At 47.7% G+C, this 22,012-nt stretch overlaps 11 protein-coding genes across 11 annotated transcripts; 6 read left to right on the forward strand and 5 right to left on the reverse strand.

Moving 5' to 3' along the window:
- The first annotated feature begins 1 nt into the window (after window position 1).
- Window positions 2-531, forward strand: FOBCDRAFT_233607 (uncharacterized protein). Its single transcript, XM_059609935.1, has 2 exons — window positions 2-121; window positions 178-531. Exons 1-2 carry the CDS (start codon window positions 82-84, stop codon window positions 420-422), a joined length of 285 nt encoding a protein of 94 aa, XP_059468068.1. The 5' UTR covers window positions 2-81; the 3' UTR covers window positions 423-531.
- A 918-nt stretch (window positions 532-1,449) lies between these two features.
- Window positions 1,450-3,959, forward strand: FOBCDRAFT_245204 (uncharacterized protein; the record flags this gene model as incomplete). The annotated part of the gene is made up of 5 exons (XM_031192600.3): window positions 1,450-2,063; window positions 2,236-2,296; window positions 2,566-3,046; window positions 3,093-3,609; window positions 3,932-3,959. The coding sequence occupies 5 exons, from the start codon at window positions 1,450-1,452 to the stop codon at window positions 3,957-3,959; spliced, it is 1,701 nt and encodes a 566-aa protein (XP_031031446.3).
- A 463-nt stretch (window positions 3,960-4,422) lies between these two features.
- FOBCDRAFT_233608 (uncharacterized protein) lies at window positions 4,423-4,993 on the forward strand. The gene is made up of 2 exons (XM_031192601.3): window positions 4,423-4,655; window positions 4,708-4,993. Exons 1-2 carry the CDS (start codon window positions 4,570-4,572, stop codon window positions 4,919-4,921), a joined length of 300 nt encoding a protein of 99 aa, XP_031031447.2. The 5' UTR covers window positions 4,423-4,569; the 3' UTR covers window positions 4,922-4,993.
- FOBCDRAFT_265464 (uncharacterized protein) lies at window positions 4,994-6,575 on the reverse strand. The gene is made up of 3 exons (XM_031192602.3): window positions 5,636-6,575; window positions 5,276-5,581; window positions 4,994-5,223 (listed from the first exon to the last, which is right to left on the reverse strand). Exons 1-3 carry the CDS (start codon window positions 6,455-6,457, stop codon window positions 5,104-5,106), a joined length of 1,248 nt encoding a protein of 415 aa, XP_031031448.2. The 5' UTR covers window positions 6,458-6,575; the 3' UTR covers window positions 4,994-5,103.
- A 333-nt stretch (window positions 6,576-6,908) lies between these two features.
- On the reverse strand, window positions 6,909-8,234 carry FOBCDRAFT_324334 (uncharacterized protein; the record flags this gene model as incomplete). The annotated part of the gene is made up of 1 exon (XM_031192604.2): window positions 6,909-8,234. The coding sequence occupies one exon, from the start codon at window positions 8,232-8,234 to the stop codon at window positions 6,909-6,911; it is 1,326 nt and encodes a 441-aa protein (XP_031031450.2).
- Window positions 8,235-9,270: 1,036 nt separating this feature from the next.
- On the forward strand, window positions 9,271-9,931 carry FOBCDRAFT_281417 (uncharacterized protein; the record flags this gene model as incomplete). The annotated part of the gene is made up of 2 exons (XM_031192605.2): window positions 9,271-9,313; window positions 9,363-9,931. 2 exons carry the CDS (start codon window positions 9,271-9,273, stop codon window positions 9,929-9,931), a joined length of 612 nt encoding a protein of 203 aa, XP_031031451.2.
- Window positions 9,932-10,088: 157 nt separating this feature from the next.
- Window positions 10,089-12,049, reverse strand: FOBCDRAFT_286361 (major facilitator superfamily domain-containing protein; the record flags this gene model as incomplete). Its single annotated transcript, XM_031192607.2, has 8 exons — window positions 10,089-10,325; window positions 10,376-10,480; window positions 10,528-11,232; window positions 11,282-11,353; window positions 11,399-11,690; window positions 11,740-11,810; window positions 11,859-11,929; window positions 11,980-12,049. 8 exons carry the CDS (start codon window positions 12,047-12,049, stop codon window positions 10,089-10,091), a joined length of 1,623 nt encoding a protein of 540 aa, XP_031031453.2.
- A 442-nt stretch (window positions 12,050-12,491) lies between these two features.
- Window positions 12,492-13,145, reverse strand: FOBCDRAFT_281419 (uncharacterized protein; the record flags this gene model as incomplete). Its single annotated transcript, XM_031192608.2, has 2 exons — window positions 12,492-12,815; window positions 12,870-13,145. The coding sequence occupies 2 exons, from the start codon at window positions 13,143-13,145 to the stop codon at window positions 12,492-12,494; spliced, it is 600 nt and encodes a 199-aa protein (XP_031031454.2).
- Window positions 13,146-13,572: 427 nt separating this feature from the next.
- Window positions 13,573-16,403, forward strand: FOBCDRAFT_192251 (uncharacterized protein; the record flags this gene model as incomplete). The annotated part of the gene is made up of 5 exons (XM_059608723.1): window positions 13,573-13,627; window positions 13,676-14,393; window positions 14,973-15,280; window positions 15,415-15,596; window positions 15,645-16,403. The coding sequence occupies 5 exons, from the start codon at window positions 13,573-13,575 to the stop codon at window positions 16,401-16,403; spliced, it is 2,022 nt and encodes a 673-aa protein (XP_059468069.1).
- Window positions 16,404-16,601: 198 nt separating this feature from the next.
- Window positions 16,602-18,338, reverse strand: FOBCDRAFT_245210 (Alpha/Beta hydrolase protein; the record flags this gene model as incomplete). Its single annotated transcript, XM_059610668.1, has 3 exons — window positions 16,602-16,642; window positions 16,677-18,091; window positions 18,145-18,338. 3 exons carry the CDS (start codon window positions 18,336-18,338, stop codon window positions 16,602-16,604), a joined length of 1,650 nt encoding a protein of 549 aa, XP_059466211.1.
- Window positions 18,339-19,252: 914 nt separating this feature from the next.
- On the forward strand, window positions 19,253-21,037 carry FOBCDRAFT_254090 (FAD dependent oxidoreductase-domain-containing protein; the record flags this gene model as incomplete). The annotated part of the gene is made up of 3 exons (XM_059611086.1): window positions 19,253-19,452; window positions 19,509-20,039; window positions 20,166-21,037. The coding sequence occupies exons 1-3, from the start codon at window positions 19,440-19,442 to the stop codon at window positions 21,035-21,037; spliced, it is 1,416 nt and encodes a 471-aa protein (XP_059466212.1). The 5' UTR covers window positions 19,253-19,439.
- Window positions 21,038-22,012: the final 975 nt, after the last annotated feature.

The following is a 22,012-nucleotide window of genomic DNA, read 5'->3' on the forward strand; positions in this document are numbered from 1 at the left end:
GCCCCCATTCCCCGCTCTTTGCTTTGTCGCTTCCCTCAATACCCGTCATCTGATCCAATTGTAGCGCCGAAGTAGTGTGACATGTCTCAAAACAACGAGAAAAATGTTGAGTCAGGTAAAGGTAAGGTAAAAGCTCCGGTTACCGGTAGTATTGATACTAATTCTTGTTGTCCCTAGAACCATCACAGCACTCAAAACTCACTCGGAACACAGACTGGCTATGTTTACGAAACATCATCATATGGCAAGTCCTTACCATGATAAACATGGGACTAGTCTTGTGTGACTGGAATGGTTGGAAGAAAGAGCGGTACTCGGCGAAAGGACGAATAATATTTGGAGCGCTACAGACTATTCTCCTGAGTATTGTCTTGATCCAAACTTCCCTGCGAAAGCAACGAGTGATTGATCGTAAAGCTTAGATATTGCCTAACACTAGATAGCACGGCACGTATAATTACTCTAGCTTTCGCCTTTATGCTCCTCACATTTCTGTGGAATGACGGAAAACCTCACAGACGAACAAACTGCTACAACCTTGAGGAAATTTCATGATCAACAGACCGCGTGATGTTATATAAGTAACACCATAGGCCAAATCACTTCGTGATACGTAGGAATTCCAAGCAGTGGAACAGCGCAAAGCTTGATTTCTTACAGATCTAGCCCCAGATAGCTTCAATCGTGTCTAGTGCTGACGATGGAACGGCCCTCTGTATCACGATGTGGCGTACAGGAGCTGCATCGTGTATCGCCGATCGGGTATATCGGGACTGACGTAGAGTCTCATCGGCACAGATAAAACGATCTTCCACGCCGTTCAAACAAATTCTATTACTTGCATTTTGGTACCGTGCCACTTTGAAGCTATTTCCATCATCTACCTGAGTTCTATTGATCGTGACTCTGCCATAATGAAAGCTGACAATGTATCTATGCAGGGAGGAGGATACTACAATGAGAACTCTAATCTTCAAGGACAAGCGATAGATAAATCTTTGGAGCTGCTTCGCCCTTCGGGGCATCAGGGTATGGTACCTTTCACGATGAATCCATCGACTTAGGCTTCGTCCGGCTGATATGCAATCTCGCAGGTCTATCAATAATCTTGGCTGATTATGGTTCCTCTGAAGGCAAGAACTCGTATGTATCTTCCTCATGGCGACATATAAAAGCCACTAAACCTTTGATATCAGTGTTCAGCTTTTTTCGCAGTACCTAAAGATGTTACCTTCCGTTACTTCAGCAACATTGGTGTTCAATGATACACCATCCAACGACTTCTCCAGTTTGACGTTGACAATTCATCAAAATTGGGATACCCTCTCACTGGGCGGAAGCATTTCCATAAATACCCTACTATCTCCGAGATCATACTTTGAGCAGGTTCTGCCCGATGGTTTTGTTGATGCTGGCTTCAACTTTACAGCTTTGCATTGGCTACGCAATATGCCCGACGCATCTTCAACCCCCTCGTCGCTATCTGCTGCGGCTCACGAGGACTTCGTTACCTTCCTCTCAGCCCGCCATAAAGAAATTCGCCAGCATGGAACTATGACGATTTGCATTCCTAGTGACGGTGAGATCAGCGTTTTGCCGACCTTTCGATGTTTCGAAGCCAGTCTTCGCAACCTCTACGACAAGTATCAGGTCGATCCAACGATTGCAAGACGGCTTCCGATGTACTTTAGGACCTTGGACGAGATTCTGACATCTATCGCTGCTGTCGACACGAAATGGAGTCTCAAGAGCCGTCATAATCTACCACTAATGCATACCTCGTGGTCACCCGAGGTAATTGAGGCAAGTTCTGAAGAAGCCAGAATGGCTGGTCGGAAGAGATACACAGATGCTGTGGCCGGCTTTGCATTTGCAGCATGTTCTCAAGTCTTCATTGACGGTCTGAAGCCTCAAGTCTACCAAGGCGAAAGCTCTGATGAAGTGATCCGTTTGAAGGAGAGATTTATGACAGACTTGACATTTGCATTCAAGGAAGAGTTTCTATGTACTCACTGCACGGATAAAGTTGGGTTCACATATACGCTGCTACAGTTGGAAAGATTGTAGATCGTACACATCTCATGCCAGGCTGTTGTCGTATGGCCCAAAAGTGGGAAGCTTGAAATATCTCTGTTTTTGCCAATGTTACTTGTACAGCTATATCACCTCATATTCAAGTTCAATCACTCTGAGTTGCACTCGTTTCAACCAGCTCATACTCCACTATTTACAAAGAAATATTCAGATGGTGAAGAGTCTTGGGCATTATCGGGCATCATACGGCATGATCTGCATGGTATGTTGTTGAAAGCCGCTTCCGCGTGTTTCTTGTCTGGCCACTTGGGAATCTCTCATAGGTCCAGGATACATGTTTTCGGCCTCCTACATGCATTAGCTAAGGTCGGTTGGGACAAACTGAGGAAGCATGTAGCCCCAATTGGCTGCAGTTTTGAGGCCAGCTTTGGAACCAACAGTAGTTAATTTGCCACTGTAACCCAGTCTACCAAAACTCTCATCGCTCTTTTGTATATCTTTTGCATGTCCTACTACATATAACGCTGTTAGACTCGCTCTTCCCTCCACTTTTGCTTTCGAGTCAAACAACCCCCGCTTCACCGAAACATTCCCATCATGGCCGAACTTGCGACAGAATTAGACAGACCAGACCTAGTCGACGACAACGGGCAGTATAGTGCTCTTGTCAAGCCCTTATCGCCCACGGTTGAGGTGGTCAATGGGCACACCACTGAGATGAGGATTTTGAGCAAGAAGCTAAAGAAGAAAAAGAAGAAGAGTGGTAAAGAAGAGAAACTACTGAGCGAACCTCAGCCAATCCAATTTCCTTCTGTTAATGGCCAAGAAACGATTTCTGGAGAAGAATCCTTAGCTGTTGAGCCAGTCATAGCGGTAGAGGATCAAGAACCGCTGTTCGCTGTTCCTGAGAACATCCTAGAAGCCGCACTGCCCGAAGAAGATCCAGTTCCAGAGGCCGAAAGCGGTCATGAGTTATTAACTGAGACTCCACTTCCAGGGCACATCAATGGTGGTAAGCTTGCCTTTTCTGTTCCCGGCATGACTCTCACACCTTACAGCCACGGAGATTGATATACCGCCACCAGCCCCTGAGCCACAGGAGCTCATATATCTACCATTCAGCGCCCAGCATAAACTCATGGTGCATCTGCAGGAGCGCCTCGAGACCATGTGCTTTTCTTTCGCACAGCGCGTCATGCCGCATGCTCTCGAAGGTCGCGGCTGGGATTGTCCGGAAATGGTTCAGCTGCATCACTGGATGAAAGACTCTATTTTTCAGCGCTACGCGGAGCAAAGGGTTCCGGACGAGGAACAGCGCGATCAATTGCTCAATTCTGTTATCGAAATTCGGCGTTGCGCTGTTGATCGCAAGCGAATCGATACGACTACGTTAGAGGCTCTCCTCTCCTCCGCTTTGGAACTAGCCAATGTTCTCGCGGAGCAAACTTCAGTCAATGAGCTTGAGCAATTACGAGACAATGTCATTCAAACAAGTCAACGGCTTGCAGATGAAAACCAGATACTGCAAGCCAGATACGAGACGAAGTTGCAGGAGATCACTGCTGGTCGGGCGAGGTTGGACGCCATGGAGGAGAAGACCAAAGCCGCGCTGTCTAAAAAGCTGGAGCTAAGTCGTTCCATCGCCAATAATAGAATCATCCTGCTGATTCGGGAGGCAGAAAGTTGTAGCCCAAAGGTAGCTTTGCCTGGGGGGTCAACAACGAGATCTTGTCTTGACTGGATGAACGATCTTGAGAGTAGCCTGGCTCTTGGTGAGGATGATCATGAGAATTTTGTCGGTTAGGATACTGGCAACTTTCATTTTAAGGCGACGTCGTTATGGCTTGTCAACATTGTACGTGGTAGGAAGGTTCTGAGTAATGATTACATTGACTAGCAAGTACCAACTGCCGGTTGTAGCGTGACTCATTCTATATCGTTATCAATAACCTTCATCATTACCTGAACTCATGTCGTCAGTGATGCTTAGCTCATAGAGTTTCTAATCACCTCGGCAATGGTGGGATAACGGCGGCACTAGCCTCACGGGCCACCCAAGACTCTGATTAATCAGCCCGGAACGAGCTGAATCGGGACGTTCATTCATGGGAAGCCGATTTTAGTGCGATATGTGGGTTAATTGTTGCACCGTGGTGGAGTCTAGTTTCATACTCGGGGTTCTCGAGTTGTTCCGTAAGTGGAGATATCGACTGATGCCTCGGCATCTTTTTACCAATCTCTCAAGGAGCAAGAAAAGTTTCAACCAGAAATCAAAGTGCCAAAATAATCAGTAATAAGCTTTCTAAGTTTTATACCAGTCTTGCTTTTGTCTTTTTGTAGCTAAAGGTGGAGGCCTGGGGCTTTTCTTACTCCCATTAGTTCATCTATATTGGGTACCGTATAACCGGGCCCTCCATTATTTGTATAAATAAATACTGTCCCGAACAATCGGTAACCCAGATCGATCATTTTCTCACTCACTTAGATCACCGATCAGTCCAATAAATTCTTTCAGTACTTACACCTACCTACATTATGGCTACCGTCGTTATTCAGTACCCTGTCGGTCATGACTTCGATGTCGACTACTATGTCAACACGCATATGCCTCTAGCCCACAAGTGAGACTCAGTATCCATCCTTGCCTCAAAGGAAATGTCTAATGAACCATAGGCTCTGGGGTCCTCAAGGTCTTATCAGTGGGCAGGTCATCAAGCTCGGTGGAGACAGCCCTCACCAAATTTACAGTATCATCACATGGGACAGCCTGGCTTCGTTCCAGAAGGCCAGCGTTTCAGAGGAGGCGAAGGAGATCAAGGCTGATGTGAAGAACTTCACCACTGCGACGCCTACCTATGTTATTGGCGAGACTGTCGCCAAGGCTTAGACTGCATATCGTGCTGAAAAGCATGCCTGCCCTTGTACTTGGGGTTGTTCTAATGCCAAACAATCTTAGTGGCGATTTAAGAAATAATATAACGTATTATAGAAGAGGTGGTAACCATATTATCAATAGAGACTGAGCAACGGTATACCCTTGATATTGCCAAGAAAAAGAAAGGTTTTAGTTCATCCCGACTTTGCATTGAGTTGCCATCTCATCTTTCCAACATCCAAATCCTCATCTGGTCCCTTAGTTGCCTTAACCAGCTCAAAATCTCCTTTCTGGATATACACCACAGCGGTATGCTAAATGCACGTCAATATCAGTCCTTGCCATTCAAGGACTCAGTGTACTTACCGTTCCCAATGTCAGGTTCAGCATCCCTTCAAAGAACTGCGGCTTGTATTCTTTTGTGGCAGTGTTACTCTTGATAAGGCTGAGGATATTTTGAACTGCAACCTCGCCTTGCATCATACAAGCCCGAGCTTGTTTTGCGCCTCCAGACTGAGCGACATCGCCTACGGCAAAAATGTTCTGTCGGGGAGAGGGCAAATTTTGGACTTGAAGTGTTGGTTTGACTAGGATCTCGCCGTTGGATGCGATACTCTTGGGAGAATATGTGGCGAGGATGTCAGATCGTGGGCGAAGACCAGTGCAGGGAATCTATAATCTCATGTCAAATTGAGAGCTTCTATGGTTGGTTGGTCCGTAACGTACCACGAGGTCGAAAGTCTTAGTCTCTCCGTTAGAAAAGGTCAGACTGGTCTCCTGGACAGATTGGCCAGCATCACTTGGAAAGACAGGTCTCTCGCCTAATCTGACCTCGATATCTTGATTCTTGAGTGCAGATATGACATGATCATGGAGCTTCTGACCAAATCTGGGCAGGAGTTGTTGTCTAGAATGAATGAGGGTAACCTTTTTGTCGGTGTACTCTTCTTTAATCTCGGTCGCCAGTTCAACCCCAACCGCTCCAGCTCCAATTACTGCAATCCTATCGGCCTTGGCTACGCGTTGCTGGAAACCTCGTAGTTCTTCAATTGCATCTTCCTTAATCCGTGCATTCAATCGAGCTGGAGGAGGCTGGGCTGCGCCAGTGGCAATCACGAGATAATCGTAAGGAAGAGAGACACCGCCGACGGTGTGAACATGGGTCTCAGTGATATCAGATGCTTCGTCGCAGACTCGTTGGAAGATGCCATCCGGAGCACCTGCAGCGATGTTGTCGTACGTAATGAAAGCATTATGCTCTCGCCCTGACAGGACGGAGTTTCGAGGGAAGCTGAACGCGTAGTTAAAGTGAGAGTGCTTTTCGATGAGAATAGCGCGATAGCCGGAGGGAAGCGTGTGAGCCAAACGTTGAGCAACAAGACTCCCCGCAAAAGAGCCTCCAACGACGATCACGACACGTGAGTCAGGTAGCAGTCGATACGTAGCTTTATGGATAATTGATTGCCCCTTGTGTAACGCTATGCTGGCAAGATAGGACACGATGACTTTGACAAAGTCGAAATAGAAGCTTAGCTGCTGTAGACTCATTGTGAAGACGGGCACGCTGGGCGGCAGAGTTGGAGTCGTTGCAGATCCACTAAAGGCCAAATGCGAGATGATCAGATAAGATCTTTTTGAATGAGAATTTTCGGACACGAGAGAGAATAAGCGGAAGCAGGTTCATCCGCAGGATCCGATTTCCATGCAGACTCCGTGGGTAAATCACGGAGATAAATGAATAAACCGACTTCTACGGTGATTTCGAGACAGGGGTTCTCCGAAGTCGGCAGGGACCAAATTGGCTTATAACGAGACAGTTTTGAGAACAGATCAGGGAGAAACTAGTTAGAAAAGATGCGTGTGATTATGGAGGATTATCTTGCAAAAAAAGTATTATAATATTATAATATCTGCTCTTCTGCTTTGGTGAAAATGAAAAAATAAAATTTGTGTCTGGTTCCTTGACCCAATACACCGACACGGATTCGGTAAATTCGTATCAGAACACCCAAAGCCGTGACAGGCCACCCACGCCGGCAGCTGGATCTGTTTGGCGGCTGCTGCGTCTAGACCCTGATCCGAACACGTCCTCGTCATCAGAAAAGCTTGGCAAGTGATCTTCTGGCGGTGGCTGGATCCATTCCGTATTGCGCTCTGCCTCAGGCCTGCTAAGAACCTTAATTGGCTCTTCACCAGATAGCTCAAAGCTTTTACCGGCAGCCTCTACTGTCATTTCCCATTTCAAACGGTGCGTGTGCCGAATGTTTAATGTTTGAAAAGATGGATAGAGGCCTTTGTTTCGCTGCAGACGGAGACCAAGTTTTGCTCCGATATCGAGCCCCTCTAATGGCCCCGTCTCAGATGCTGAACCACCTCCCTGCAACTGCTGAGTCTCTGTGGCTGGTCTTTGCCATGGGATGTACAGATCTTCGTCATATTGATTAAAGGCATCTTCAGCATGTAGTGTTATCCGAGCCTCGCAGTCTGTCTCATGAACGTTCTTCCCCTTTGGACACTTGATCTCCGTCTTTCCAACAACGTTCATGAAAATTCGGACTATCTGAATAAAAGGAAGGCCGGGCTTTTGTTTCCCAAGGCCAACGCCCTGGGGTGGAACTGCCAAGACCAGGAATGACATGGGGCCTGGACCTTCGACCTGCAGCGTAGTCGGAGTCTGAACCTCAACGCTGGCCACCATAGGGTTGTCGCCTTGGAGAGCGAGGGTATGACGTGCCGTATGAAGATCTATCTGAGCTGGCAAAGGCTCTGGGTTGATATACAGCATCCTGAAGGGTAGTATTGATTCAGAAGTACCAGAACCTCTCGACGTTGTCTTCAACTCTGCCTGTAAGTAATACTCGACAAACGCTGACATGCCAGACATATAGTCGTAGCTTTCAATCAAGAATGTCGGCGGAAGAGGTTGTTCCGATACATCCCTTGTCAGAAAAGTCTGACCCGGCCCTGCCAGCGGCTGCAGTGCAGGTCCGTCTACACGGCTAGGTAGGCTGATTGAGAATTTCCAGCTCTGCTCCGCATCGTTCTCAGCGACATGTAGAGGGCCTTCAAAGATAGTTTTTGAGTACTCTGCCGATTGCAAGAGATCAAAGCGTCCACGATATGTCGATGTCAAGTGCCCACGCCTGGCCACCATTCGCGATTTACTTCGAGCATGCAACGAGATACTTACAGTTGCTGAAGCAGTGACGATATGAGTTTTTCGTGATATCTGACCCGTAATCACCTCTCCAGGAATGTATGTTGAATCCGGACGATCCAAATGGATGGTGAGCTCAGGGCCCTTTTTGATGGGAGTTTGCGGCATGTTGGCAGAAGTTTCATTCGTGTTGTTTTGTCTTAGGATCAGTATGTTGAGATTAACGTCGTGATCCTTAATATATAGATAATAGACTTGATTAAGCAGCGTCAGGTGCTCTCGTCAGACGCGGAGAAATGAAGTCGCATCACTTCCACTTCTAGCCAAATATACGTCATTTCAGCCTTACAAGCCACTTTCAATCGGATGCTTGTGCCGTCTCTTTCTCTGATCGGGCGCAAGGCCTAAGCAATAATGGGAAGCAAGGAAACTTAGAACCTCTGTTCTTAATAGTAAAAGACTTAAATATCGAGCGGCAATCTCAGACGATCGAGCCTGAAACCATGAACTTTAGGCAATATGATAAGGGTGGCAGCAATTCCGATATCAAACTTTATTGCAAATAAAGTCGCTGACTAGAAGACAAGGATAGGCCCTGAAGAAGTCACTATGCTACTCGCAGTTGGGCCATGAGCCTTGATTTAATTTGGTGGCTTCATTTTATTCACTTTATTGGCACTATCGACAACTATTAGCGCGCTAGACCTGCTAAACGCACTGTTAACGCCTTCTGTAATTCTTTTCTCAGCCATGAGACCTCCGCTGAAAATCGAAGCTGTATTAAAATGACCGTTGAACCATAATTAACCTTGAAACCCTTTCTTGTCAATTACTCGTTTGTCATTTTATGCCTTCAGGCTCAAGATGGGATCCCAAATATCTATCGAGACGTCAAATGATGCGACCGCCGTTCCAAGTGCCATCTTCAAAGGCCCTGGCATTTCAATCACCGACGCGACATTTGAGAAGTCATACTAGGAGCAAAATGGACTCGGCGGCTATCTAGGCAGTGCAGGTATCTTTACCTCTGATCCCTTTGGTATCGGATCTGGCTGTATCTTGACGACTGGTTATTCACGCAATGCGGATGAAAACACTCATAATCAGAACGTTGATACGCAGATGGACGGTTCAGAGTATTGCGGACCTGATACGACAAACGCCGCTGTCTTGTCCGTTGAACTCGTTGTGGAGCCAGAGTATAATGGATTATCCATGGAGTTCATCCTTGCGACCAGGGAAAACTTGTAAGTGACCCATCGCGTGCTTAACATTATCGCTAACAGAACCTACCAGCGTTAATCCAGATCCAATTGGCATCTCTTATTGGCATTACCGAACCGAATAACCCTTCTCGAAGCACGCAATACGACAGATCTTCATCCCCGCTAATCATGGGTCTTCCTGCAGCCCCTGGTGCACATACAATGATCTTTGCAATTTGCGATGCGAACAACGGACTCCTTGACACGGGTCTTATGGTCAAAGCCGGAGGATGTGTTGATTGCGACAAGGGTATCAAGATCAACCATGCGACTACAACAACAACTGTTGGCCCGACGCCCTTTGTACGCACCATCCAAGCTTCTGGGACCATATCTGGTACTGTTGTATATGGCGTACCCGAAGACGCTACGACTAATACTGAGGAGGTAGCGACTTCAACCGAAGTTACAGCCACTACTACAGAGGCAATTACTTCGAGTGAAGATAGTACTACCGCTACAACTGATGTGGCTGTTGCAACAACAACCAGCGAAGATTCGACGTTAGTAACCGGAACGACGACCGCTTCCGACCCGTCTACCCCCACGACGTCAACTCAAGGAGGATTTACTACAATCCGGAGAGGATGCCGGCCGTAATCATTGAGTCAGTGTTGTTTTGCGTCAGCTTGCAAAGGCAAGGAATAGTTTTGCTTGATTTATAGTTCAGTCTTGATACAGAGAGGCCTTTGTTCATGCGATATTCTTAATGGAGTCGAGAACTCCATGCTTCGAGGAGCTTCTTTACACGCAAAGTTTACACCCTCGTTCCTGTTGCCATCCTCTTGTAACTCGCCTCAGTCTTCTCACGGATCCTCTTTCCCCAGATCATCATTGGAACATGAAGAAATGCCATAGCCAATGCCCATAACCCCATGACAATCGTCATATTCTGCAGGCCTTGAGCATCAAGCCATGGAACAAGGGCGAACGAAATGGCAATGCTGAAGGCATTGCGCATAAAGGCGACCCCGATAAATGCTTCTCCGGTGATCTGGTCAGTGTTAGATTACTTGCTCTTTGCGAGACTGTGTGACTACATACCGCTTGATAGCTGTCGATGGTCACGCAAAGCGCAACATCACTCAAACCACCAAGGCCGAAACCGAAGATGGCGCTACCAATGCTGGGGTATATCCAATGCATGCCCTATTGCTGTTAATGACTAGTCGCAATAAAGGTGAATCTCTGCATACCTTTGCTGTAGTGATACCGAACATGATAAAACCACCGCTCATACAAACTGCTGGGAAGTGGTTCAGCTGAAGTCGCATTTCCGGTTCGTAATACCCGTAGTTCTTTCGTGTGAACCAAAGAATAGCTCGATCGGAAATTGCACCGTAGGCTGAGCCCAAAATACAGCCAATAAATACTCCTAGGCTCATATTCCCAACCCCAACGGTACCGAAATTGTACGGTGGCTGTGTGAAAACAATAGAGATAATTGACGCTTGAGCGGAGATCCAACAGAGGCAAAAGGCATACGTAAGGGCTGTGTACATGACGGCTGGGAAGCGGAACAAGATAACGACAGCGGTCCGTACAACGCCAAGTAAGCTTTCGTCGGTTTTTGTGACCAGTCGCATGCGTTGACGCCATGTGAGAAGCGGTATATCCGAGTTGATCCGATGTAATGGGGCATTCGATGTTTCCAGTGTGATACATGTGCTCATCTCGCCACTCTGTATTTCCGAGATGTTGTCCTTCTTCGTGGCTGGGATAGGAGTTGGGACCTCGGAGGACAGTTGCTGAGCTTCTAGACGCGGTATGTACTTGCTCTCCTCGAAGAAGAAACAGAAGTAGAGTAAAAGAGCGCCGTCAACTGCGGTGGTGATCCAATAGCAGCGCCTCCAGTTTCCATCCGCGGCCATGTATCCTGCAATTACGGGGCTCAGAAAGCTCTGCTACGAATCAGTAACGATTCCCCTGTCGGTATAGTTCTCGACTTACACCAATCATGACCATCACCATATATAGACCATTTGCACTACCACGTTGATGGACGAAATACAAATCGGCAATCTGTCCTCGGTCAGTGTGATCCTTCTCAATGCATTATTCCCATACCGTCATCTCGACAATGCTCTCGTTGGTCGCACTAGCGAGTCCAAAGATCAACTGTGATACGTATAATTCTGTCAGGGTCTTCATGCGCGCCGACCAGATGGCCATGGCAAAGATGATGGCTGTTGTAAGCAGGTACATCGACCGACGGCCATACTTCACCGCCGGAGGAATGAATAGGATACAACCAACAGTGGTTCCGACATAGTTGAGGGCGTTCGCGTTGTTGAGTTGACCGTAAGACCATCCAAATTCCTGATTCCAGAGGACCCAGAAGATAAGCGGCAAGGAAGTCCTGTCAATATTAGTGGCTCGTCGCTTAGTCGAAGGGCCTGGTAGCTCACTGGGTAAAGATGATGGCCGTGACTGCGAGAATGGGAACAAAGTTCATAGACTTGCGAGCACGCGACCAGTTCTAGCCAAGTCAGTCAAGTCAGTCGCATCGTATTTGGCGCATCCATACCAAAGGATCGTTGGGGTCGTCAGTCGGCATCGGTTGCTTCACCAATTGAGGCGTTTCGGCAAGACCATCCTCTACCATAAATATGAGCTTGTAGACGAAGCATCAGTATCTGTATACTCACCACCAATGAGCCGGACCGTACCCGGCGGTGTCGTGAACTCTGGAGGAGCTGGTGCTACTTTTCTGGGCATGCTGAAAACGTGAAGAGTATTGCGAGAGAGATGTCTCTTGGGTGGGTTGAGCCGTGGACTTATGTGACTTCATATCAGCAACTGATCCAGGGGTTTTATGTAGGCGTTTATCTCTGTATTGGGATGGCCAGTTGTGATACCTTCTGCGAGTCAAGATAGCATAGCCAGATGATCGATGCCTTGGGGCTCCGCCTACCTTATACGGTTAGTCTTATCGCTCAAGTCTGTCCAAGCAGCCGGGTTCATTGTCCGAAATGCGGGGGATGTGGGGAGCAGTTGAGGATTAAGGTTGAGTAACTTGGTGAAATACGGCAATATTCTTGACCAGTATCGAATTTTGACCGTTCTCTACTTCGGCACATATCGTAATTCAATGCAAGTTCTCTCTACCGAGTGGTCAACTCGGTGAATAATATGTCATTGAGTTGGCCTGGCCAATTGTTTATCTGCCTACGTAAACATCTTCAACCTTCTGTCCAAGAAAGTTGGTCAATCGCCAGCAATCTATCACAGCAGCCCCTCCAAATGACTGCAAAGCTCCGATGGCCACGATACCATTCATCCAATTGTACGGGCTATTTCCTGCTGCTTCAAAAGTGATATGAGTAAAGTATTCCACCTCATCCTGCGTGTAATCCACGTCAATTGAGTCTGGTTGGGAGAACTCGATACCCGGCCCAGGTCGGAACAGCCCTCGAGCCTGTACAAAGATATGATGCCCGTCATTTGTTTTAATCGTGTACCTCGCATCTAGCTTGTAGTAAATCTATTCCTGTTTGTCAACACAGAATGCAGCGATGCATGCCGTAAACGCGCATACCTTCTTGGAATGAACTTGTTCTGCCCAATCAGCACCACTGTTCTCGACAAGGGTTCCCTCTATACCTGGTCCTTTTACAGTACCAGACTCAATACCTGCAATTGACCTCGTGATACCTGTGCCTTGTATGTTTTCGATATCGTAGCCATTTGTTGGATGCATCTTGGCAACAAGGCGATACACAAACTCCAACCCTGGAGCCCTCATTGCTGGCATGTCGGGGTAAAACTGGTTACCGGGGCTCGGGTGGGGGATAGATTGAGATGGCTGCGACATTGCTTCAACTGATGGAACAAGAGAAGTCTATTGGATGGCTGGATGCCTTTTAGTGCTATCTCTAAACCGTCGGATCTGTTAACCTTGTTTATATAACTACGCGTTTCTTACACAATGATGCTTGAAATCTTCAAGCCTCTCATTGTGACATGTAGGGCAATCAATCCCGCGCGGCACTGCATGCTTTACTGGGTGTAGCGCAGACTTATTGTTGATCGTTACCGCTTTGAGTAGCCGGTGCCGCGCAAATCGAGGGTCCAGACCTTGTCTCTGGTTTCTGCACTAAACGAGACAGGGACGGGTTTCACGGGTCCCGACAATGCGATAGCCCGCGTGTTCATCGTTCGTAGTTTGTGAGAGAAGAAGTACAGATAAGACAGGCGCAGAGTAGTCACCATCCCTCCTGGCATCGGTATTCCGGGTGATCATGTCAAAACTGACGAAGAGTTCGTGCAAAGTCCAGATGAGGCCACTTGGCCTGGGTTTGTTCGTCGGTCTCTCTCCCAGTCTCCTCAACTAACTATCTCCAGACTATGGCTCAATCAAGACTGCTGCTGAGATCATCAGCCTTTCTTTCGCCTCAGATCCCTTGATCCGTTGGCTCTCGCGTGACCGCTCTGGTCCTGGCTGGGAGACTTTGACACCTACCCTGCAGCAATGGCAAGAGGCACGCCTGCGCGAGTATGCAGTCCGTGGAATCGCCATGGAAGCCGTTACAATGGATGATACTCATAGAAGCGTTGGATCTTGCTTTTTGTTTCCCCCCAGGCCAGTGTATCGATGGCTGAACCCACTCTGGTGGCCGTCATATTTGCGAGTCTTATGGGACGAGTGGTGGGTCCAACCAACTGAACCATTCTGTCTAGAAAAGGTGATACAACTTGCACAAGTCAATAATAGCAGATCTAACAAGCCCTCACAGAGGATCGGAATCATGATGGAGTCTCATAACGATTTCGAGGAGAGGATCAAGAAGAAATATCCACCAAATTCTCTATACTACCTCGAGATTGCTGCGGTCAGACCTGATACGCAGGGAATGGGAGTTGGGAAAACGATCATGCAATGGGTGGTGCAGAAGATAGGAGACTATCCATGCTATATTGAGTGTACAGACAGGAACAATGTCGCGTTTTACGTCAAGTATGGCTTTGAGGTTGTCGAAGAGAAGGAATTGGTGGATGAGGAGGAAGCGATGCCACCAACGACTTTGTTTTACATGATTAGAGATACATTAGCACTCAAGAAGTAGTTTGAAAGTCGATATATAACGACAAGTTCTCTGAGGCTTTGTTTGTTTCTTATTTTAATGGTTGCACGTATCTTTGAAGTGGCTTCTGAGAGGTAAAAGTTATGTAGAATATGTACCGCTTATGCATATGTTATGCGTACGCTAAGCGGCTTCGAGTTAGTACATCCCTTATCATTTCGATGTTATCGTTATCGCTCTCCTTGATACGCGTATCTCGGCGCTAGTCTATTTCAGGTCTCTGCGATTCCTGATCTTGATCTTTCGACTCGTGGCGACGAGCTATCTCGGCCCGAGGCATCACCCCTCACGTCAATCAAGACATTGGCAAAGACTTGATAACAATGGATGTCATCCTTTTGTCATAAGCTACGTTATAACCACATAATAATTAATCCACTTCGTGTTGTAACCCCCTCCTGTCACGCGTTTGGTTTGACATCTATGAGCTCACGGTCGCGACGCGGGTAAGTAACTTGACCATAACAACGACGATATCTCAAACTAAGAGCCTCCAGTTGCTGGACTTGTAAAAGAAGACACAAGAAATGTGACGAGAAACGACCCGTCTGTGATAGATGTGTCCAAGCGGGCATGACCTGCGAGGGTTACAAAACACGATTGACATGGGGCTCTTCAGACACTGCAAGCTCAGCAGGGGGCGGTATAGTCTTGAAACCAATTCGTCCACCACGCCAGAAGAGTAAATCTCTGCGTAATAGAAGGGTAAGCCCCGCCGTTGAGACCGTGGGAGACCCGCTGGTGGACTTGCCCGACTTTTCGTCAATGCAGTCGCCAGATGAACTGGATCTGCTTTGCTTGCAATTCGAATCATTATCAGAAGGTTTACCAGACGAGGAAGTCTCACAGAAGCTTATGAACACTTGTAAGTAGACACAATGATACTTCACGATCGATCTTCTAACTAGGGTATAGTTACTACCATCGGATACCAGACGCTCACAGGTCGTGCCGGACATGATACCACGTTTAAATCTGACATTTTACCACTTTGTGAAGATAGTATCTGTCTAAAGCACGCTTGCTTAGCGTATCAGGCAAGTCTTGATGTTGATACCAGTCATTTGACACCTCTCTACATGCAATCGGCTCTTTCAAACTATCTCAATGACTTGGAAAATCCAAGCATGTTGTGCCAGGATGTCACTTTGGCAACGGGGGTCTTATTATGCAGCGTTAGCGTAAGTCGAAATCTCACATCCGTACCAGAGCTATACTAATACTTGCAGATAAACTCACTATATATCTGGTCACCCCTGCTGAAAGGTCTTCACGGAGTCCTCCAAGCACGTGAGCTGTTGAATGATCCACAGAGACCCCCCGTGGCAAACCATCTCCTTGAAGCTGTCGGGCTATTAGATATACCGTTCTTCACCCTGAACAGGATTACACCGTCACTGGAAATATGGAAATCCTATGTCCAACCACACAAACACTCCGGTATTGAGCAAGTGTCAGGGATACCTTATAGTCTGATGAATTTACTAGCGAACATGGACTCTACCACCATCGAACAAGATCTGTTGCAGTGGCCCGGAGAACTTGGCGATGAGTTCGCACAGATCCACCTCTGGGAAGCGTTTCGACTCGCCGGTATTCTTCACAGCCGCTGTCTGGCTGACCATCCCCAAGATCAAACAAATCCACCGACAGCCAAGGTTAGCACCGAAATATTACGCATGAAGGTATTTGCATCGATTCAAGCGATCATCGGACTCGGAACGTTCAACTTTCGACTCTCACTCGCCAGGGCCATATTATACCCTCTTTTCATAGCTGGCATTTTAGCCGAGAATGCCCAAGAACAGCAGCTGACCCGTGTGGCCTTCCAATACATAATGCAAAAGGGACAAGAGGGAACGGAGCAGATAATATTGGATATTGTGGCAAAAGTTTGGAAGAATGGAAAAGGTGGCAACGAAGCGTCTAAGTTGATGATAGCTACTGAGGCTACGGGGGAGCTGAATGCTGAGATTCACCTCTACTAAAGATTCGTAATAAGAGCGCCTCAGAGCCTAAACCCAATGATGCATTCATATCTGCACGGGCTCAACATACCTTGATGAATAACAGCAAAGGTCACAAAGATCAGGATGCTGGAGTGAAGAATGCGGAGATCATATCGAGCTGCCCCTATGGTATCAGCTAAGCTAAGACTGCTTCCTTGATCCCGATAGCATCAGCGACTACTGGTTCGGCCTTGATATCCTCACTAAACTGACGAGGTCTGTCCTCAAAAGTCCCCATCTTATCCCTCTTACAGGCAAGATTGTCAATAGCCAGTATGAGCTCTTCCAGCACACCCATATCAAGAATCTTCTGCATACGAGAATACTTTCGCACATTCTCATCCTCAGCTTCCGTAACGACTTTGCTAGTCTCGTCTGGTCCAAACCTCATCCATTGATCACCATCGGCGACTCGAGGCCATGGATCTTTGCCGTAGGAGTAATCGATAAAGCTACCAGCCATAGTTCTTGCAAGCTTTTGCTGGCCTGGAGTCAGTCTCTCGTCGAAATTGAGAAAGACATATAGTAGATCGAGTGCGTGGTAGGCTTGACCCTTGTACATGCTATCATGAGTGCACACCTGGTCGAAGTGATAACCAAAGGTTTGCGGAATATCTGAACGGTGAACAGCGATCCAGTTGTGGATTTTGAAGACTGAATCGCCTGTCATGTCTTCGAGGGCTTTCAGAAGCTCCTCTTTCGAGAGATCAGGAGTGACGCCATAGAGATCAAGGATCTCATCAGTAGCCTTTTCACTCAAGAACTTATTCATGCCAGTTTTCCAAGAGTCAAAGGTCTCCTCAGCAAGATCCTCAGTGAAAATCATCGCCTCGTCAGTGGTATCTCCAACCATGTAGCTCTTAAGCCACGCCGGAGGTGAAGTGATACCGTTGGCGGTAGGTTTCGTCTTGTGGAAAACACCATCGTCGCATGGATTGCCCGTGGCGTTGAGGAGGCCCTCCACTGGGATCGTTGCAGCAGCGACGACAGCCTCAGGGACGTTTCGAAGCTGATCGAGAGCAGAAGGTGCGCCCGCATCAATACCAAGGTATCTCAACAAAGCGCGGTAATGCTTTTCGTGGTGCTCCAATGGCCAAGTCTGGACGGTGTTCAAATGACCAGACATGGCGATGGCGCGATGGAAGGGCGCCGGATTCTTAGCAGCGATGTGGTGAGACACGCTCATCCCTCCAGCAGATTCGCCGTAGATAGTGACGTTGTCGGGATCACCGCCAAAAGAGGCTATGTATCGATTCACCCAATGCAAAGCAACCTGCTGATCGTAAAGACCAAAGTTCCCTACGCCTTCAAGACCATCGCGCTCTATATCTTGCTTGATTGCGGCCGATGCGAGAAAGCCACCGAGGCCGACACGATAGTTGAGGTTGACTGTGACAACTGGAGTGTTGCGGGCTGCAGCAAAGGTCGTCAAGTTGACGCAATCGAAGACGCCCTTATTGGCACCGCCAAAAAGAAAAGATCCGCCATGGATATACACCATAACGGGCAATTTCGCACCAGAGTCAGAGCCCAGTGTTGGTGTTGTGATGTTCATGACAAGGCAATTGAGTTCATCTTCAATTGGCTCTTCAAAATGGGGCGCAATGTCAACTGGGATAAGGATATCTTCAGGTGTATTGTACTCCGGCGGGTTTGGTGCGCTGGGTCTGTAAGCAGATTCAGCAATCATTACATAGCAGCGAACTTTGATCTTAATTACCCCAGCTTTGTCCCATCGTGAAAATCGTCAGGCCACGAAGTCCTGAGTTGTGAGCGTGTCCAACGCTTGGAGAGCGATGCGTAAGGAATGCCACTGAATTGGTGGATGTTGTTAGGGAAGCTCAGGCCCTTCACAACACCAAGCCCCTGAACGCTAAGCTCTGTAGTGCCGATCGGAGTTTTGCTGGCAGGCATGTTGACCAAGTTGTCGAGTAAAAGCTTGTTGAATAGAGAAGAGATACTAGAAAATGAGGCTCTTTGGTAGAAAAACGTCTATACAGTCCCCAGGCAGTTTTTATAAGCTTGATAACAATGAATTTTACCCTCAAACACTTCAATTACAGAGGGGCAATTGTCGCATTGGAGATGCAGGTGAACGCTTGGTGATCCACTAACTCGATTAAGCAGGCTGAGGAGCGTCCAAACCCCGCAAACGCCCCTCGACATGATGATAATCTTTCTTAGGTATGGTAGAATGTCGGTATGGGCGACTTTCGTCGTTGAAACGAACCCCTCAAGTTGCTCGGAGGCGGGGTTTGTAGATTGTGTTATTCGGATCCCGAGATTACCGTCTCAGAGACCGAGGGTTCCGTATGGGAGGACACGGCACTACTTGCGACGAGGCGTCTAGACGCAGGACCACGAACAAGATAACATCATGACTTGAAAGGACAAATAGAATTGAGGCTCGTTTATACGACAATCGGGGACGGTGAAGGTCAATGTACTGGATAAACTGCCTTATACAAGACGACGTTACCATTCTTATTTTGCTGAAGATGTTGACGGGAGAAACATTCCAGCTGAGCATGAATAGCGGCCCAAAATTATAAAGGATTTTCGCTTCGCTTCTAGAAAAATATACTACATTTCATAGAATAATAATGACTGATAGCGAAACCTACAATTATGCTCAACTGAAGAGTTTCACCTGACTGAGGCCATCTATTCGAGCTGAGACCATGGAGCCACCAATCGGGTCATTGCAGGGGCTCCATGGACGATCTAGACCCAATGAAGCATGCCTATGCGAGGGGGGATGATCCCGATCCTTTTCAGGGATCATGTCAAGCAATAGATAAGGGAAAGACCATATCGAGGCAATAGAATACACAATAATCTTAATCGCTGACTATATCTCAAGAGCTGTATCGTTCAGTTTCCGGCTTCACATTGAGTAGGAACATCATCTTCTGACCCATCTTGTAACACCAACGAGCAAGGCTTACCCCGCGCGTTACATTCCAATTGATACCGGGACTTGAGAATACAACAAACACTCATTCGTGTTCAAAAATGACTGGAAACGGTAAGCCTATGGCCCTCTCTCTATCTCATATAGTTTGCTCTGACTCACTGTATTAGGATTCATCCAAGATGTCGTGAAGCTCATCACCGTTCAGTCGGGGCTACCGAGTACAAACCCAACGGCACCGACCTGGCAGACTCCACCGCATCCAGACGTAGCAAACGCACAGTCCCATGCCTTGCCCTCAGAAACCGATATCGTCATCATTGGTTCTGGAATCACCGGTATCGGCGCCGCACACAGTCTCTTGAACCATCCGAAAGGAACTGGTCTCAGGGTGACTATGCTTGAGGCCCGCACGGCCGTAAGCGGAGCGACTGGGCGAAATGGAGGACATCTTGTCTCTGACAGCGATTCTTTGTTTCCAGCTCTTGTCGACACAATTGGCGTTGAGCGTGCGATAGAGACTGTGCGGTTTAGCGAGGCGAACATCCGTCGCCTAAAAGAGCTTATCGTCCAGTTGAATCCGGAGGATAGAGAGGCTGTGGAATTTCGCGAGGTGACATCAGCAACATCGTATACTGATCAAACTTCATTTCGAGGCGCTATTGAAGAAGTCAAGCAACTACTCAAAGCGGTGCCTGATAGTGAGATTAAGTTCAAGGTATACAACAGGGAGGAGGCGGCCAAGGTAGATTGAGTAACACTCCTTCATGCGCCAACTGCTGACTGCTTATCGCATATCTTCAACTTCACAAATGTTGCCGGCGCAGTTGCACAAACAGGAGTCGCAGCCTTGTGGCCATATCGGCTTCTGACTGCAGTTTTAGCGTCTATAAGAGAAGAGTTCTCAGGCCGCTTCACCCTCGAGACGATGACGCCCGTTCTCTCGGTACAGTTCCAGGACGATGCGATGAAGTACCCATACCTAGTGCGTACATCAAGAGGATCCATTCGAGCTAAAAACATCATTCATTGCACTAATGGCTACTCAAGCAATCTGATTCCTGGCCTCGTTGGCAATCTATATCCACTACGCGGGACTATGTCTACGCAAAACCTTGGGCCAGCCTTTCCACGAGCTGGTCACGAGATGTCTTGGTCCCAGGTTTCTCTTGGCACATACGACGCAAAGACTGGACACATTCATTTGGGCTTATACTACGCTCAACAGAATGCAAAGACCGGGGTTATGTTCCTCGGTGGCGAGTCCCAGAGCCTTCGTGGTCTTCTCACAAGCGATGACTCGAATGTTGCAGATGATGCTCGCCAAACCCTAACTTCTGCAGCCCCAAAGATCTGGAAGGATGCAGCTCCCGCAAAGGCAAGTAATGTCTGGTCCGGAATAATGGGCTTCACGGCAGATGGTATGCCGATTGTGGGAAAGCTTCCGCATAATCTCACGGGACGAAGTGGAAGTGGAGAGTGGATTGCTGCGGGGTTTAATGGGCATGGGATGGATAAGTGCTGGCTTACTGGCGAAGCTATCGCAAGGATGGTGCTTGGGGAGACAGATCTACCTGGATTTCCCAAGGCATACCTGTTGAGTGACGATCGGATGAAGAGTTGGTCACCTGAGGGAGCTGCTGAAACTCTGATGGATCATATCATGGTGGGAAGCCAGGCTCCGACAAGCCATCTTTAGTGTTACCCGTGTGCTTTTCAGCTTAGCATAGCTATTTTTAACGGGCTCATGAGTATAGCAATTCGCATTATCAGGCGTCCCATGTTTTGAGTAGCCTTTAAAGGCTTGGAAACACCAATCAAAACCGGGCATGGTGATACTGACATTTTCTAGATGAACAACCCGCTAGTAACCACGAAAGACCGTTAGAGAAGTTGGTGGACCCCGTTCTACTCAGCCAGCGGCTACGATAAATACGCACCATAGATCAGATCCAGTTCAACCAGTCAGGGATTACAATACACGATCTGAGTCTGCGTCTCGGAACTATTGAATAAGGTAACAAGCTTGTTTCTCAGCCGGCCTCGCCTGAACGGCGGCACGTAGCTTCATCACCCCATTCAAAGCTCTTGGTGTCGGACTAAAACATCCGACTTCGGTCTCGATCATAAAGAGGACTTTTCAGCGCTATTTTGGCTCTTGAGCTGGACCTATGCCGGCTTTTTTGTGATCCACTCACTCTTCCAGACACTTGAGCAAGTTAATATGGTCAGCCGCTCCACGCTTCAGCCTCGAAGGCTATCACATACCAGAACTTCGATGACCAATGGTATTTAGTTTTCATGAAACTTGAGGAACGGCGGCTATTTATACACTAAAATAGCAGGCCATCCTTGGGAATCCCAGCCAGCCTCGTGGTCACCCGCCTCTGGAATGTAGTGGTCATTTTGTCTCGAGAAACAGGCGCTATCGAAAGTCTCAAGCCACAGCCGATTTGGGACCTGCAGTTGAACATGAGATTGATAACAAGCTTCTGACTGTGAAAAACAGCGAATACGGCATTGCTAAGTGACTTGTCGACGAGTGCCAATACTACAGTATGTGAAGTTGAAGACACTTCTTTGGGGCATTGTGATACTGGTCTAAGTATTTATCGACAGCTTTCAGCGGCCAACAGATGCCATTTGAGGCAATGTAATGGTTCGGAACGTATGC

The sequence above is a fragment of the Fusarium oxysporum genome, chromosome XI (genome assembly GCF_013085055.1).
Source record: "Fusarium oxysporum Fo47 chromosome XI, complete sequence".
Taxonomy (NCBI): Eukaryota; Fungi; Ascomycota; class Sordariomycetes; order Hypocreales; family Nectriaceae; genus Fusarium; species Fusarium oxysporum.

Coding starts and splice junctions, on each gene's coding strand:
- FOBCDRAFT_233607 (XM_059609935.1), top strand. CDS start 82: ATGTCTCAAAACAACGAGAAAAATGTTGAGTCAGGTAAAG. Junction 122..177: donor AAATGTTGAGTCAGGTAAAG/GTAAGGTAAAAG, acceptor TGTTGTCCCTAG/AACCATCACAGCACTCAAAA.
- FOBCDRAFT_233608 (XM_031192601.3), top strand. CDS start 4,570: ATGGCTACCGTCGTTATTCAGTACCCTGTCGGTCATGACTTCGATGTC. Junction 4,656..4,707: donor CATATGCCTCTAGCCCACAA/GTGAGACTCAGT, acceptor AATGAACCATAG/GCTCTGGGGTCCTCAAGGTC.
- FOBCDRAFT_265464 (XM_031192602.3), bottom strand. CDS start 6,457: ATGAGTCTACAGCAGCTAAGCTTCTATTTCGACTTTGTCAAAGTCATC. Junction 5,582..5,635: donor CTAAGACTTTCGACCTCGTG/GTACGTTACGGA, acceptor ATGAGATTATAG/ATTCCCTGCACTGGTCTTCG. Junction 5,224..5,275: donor TGAACCTGACATTGGGAACG/GTAAGTACACTG, acceptor ACGTGCATTTAG/CATACCGCTGTGGTGTATAT.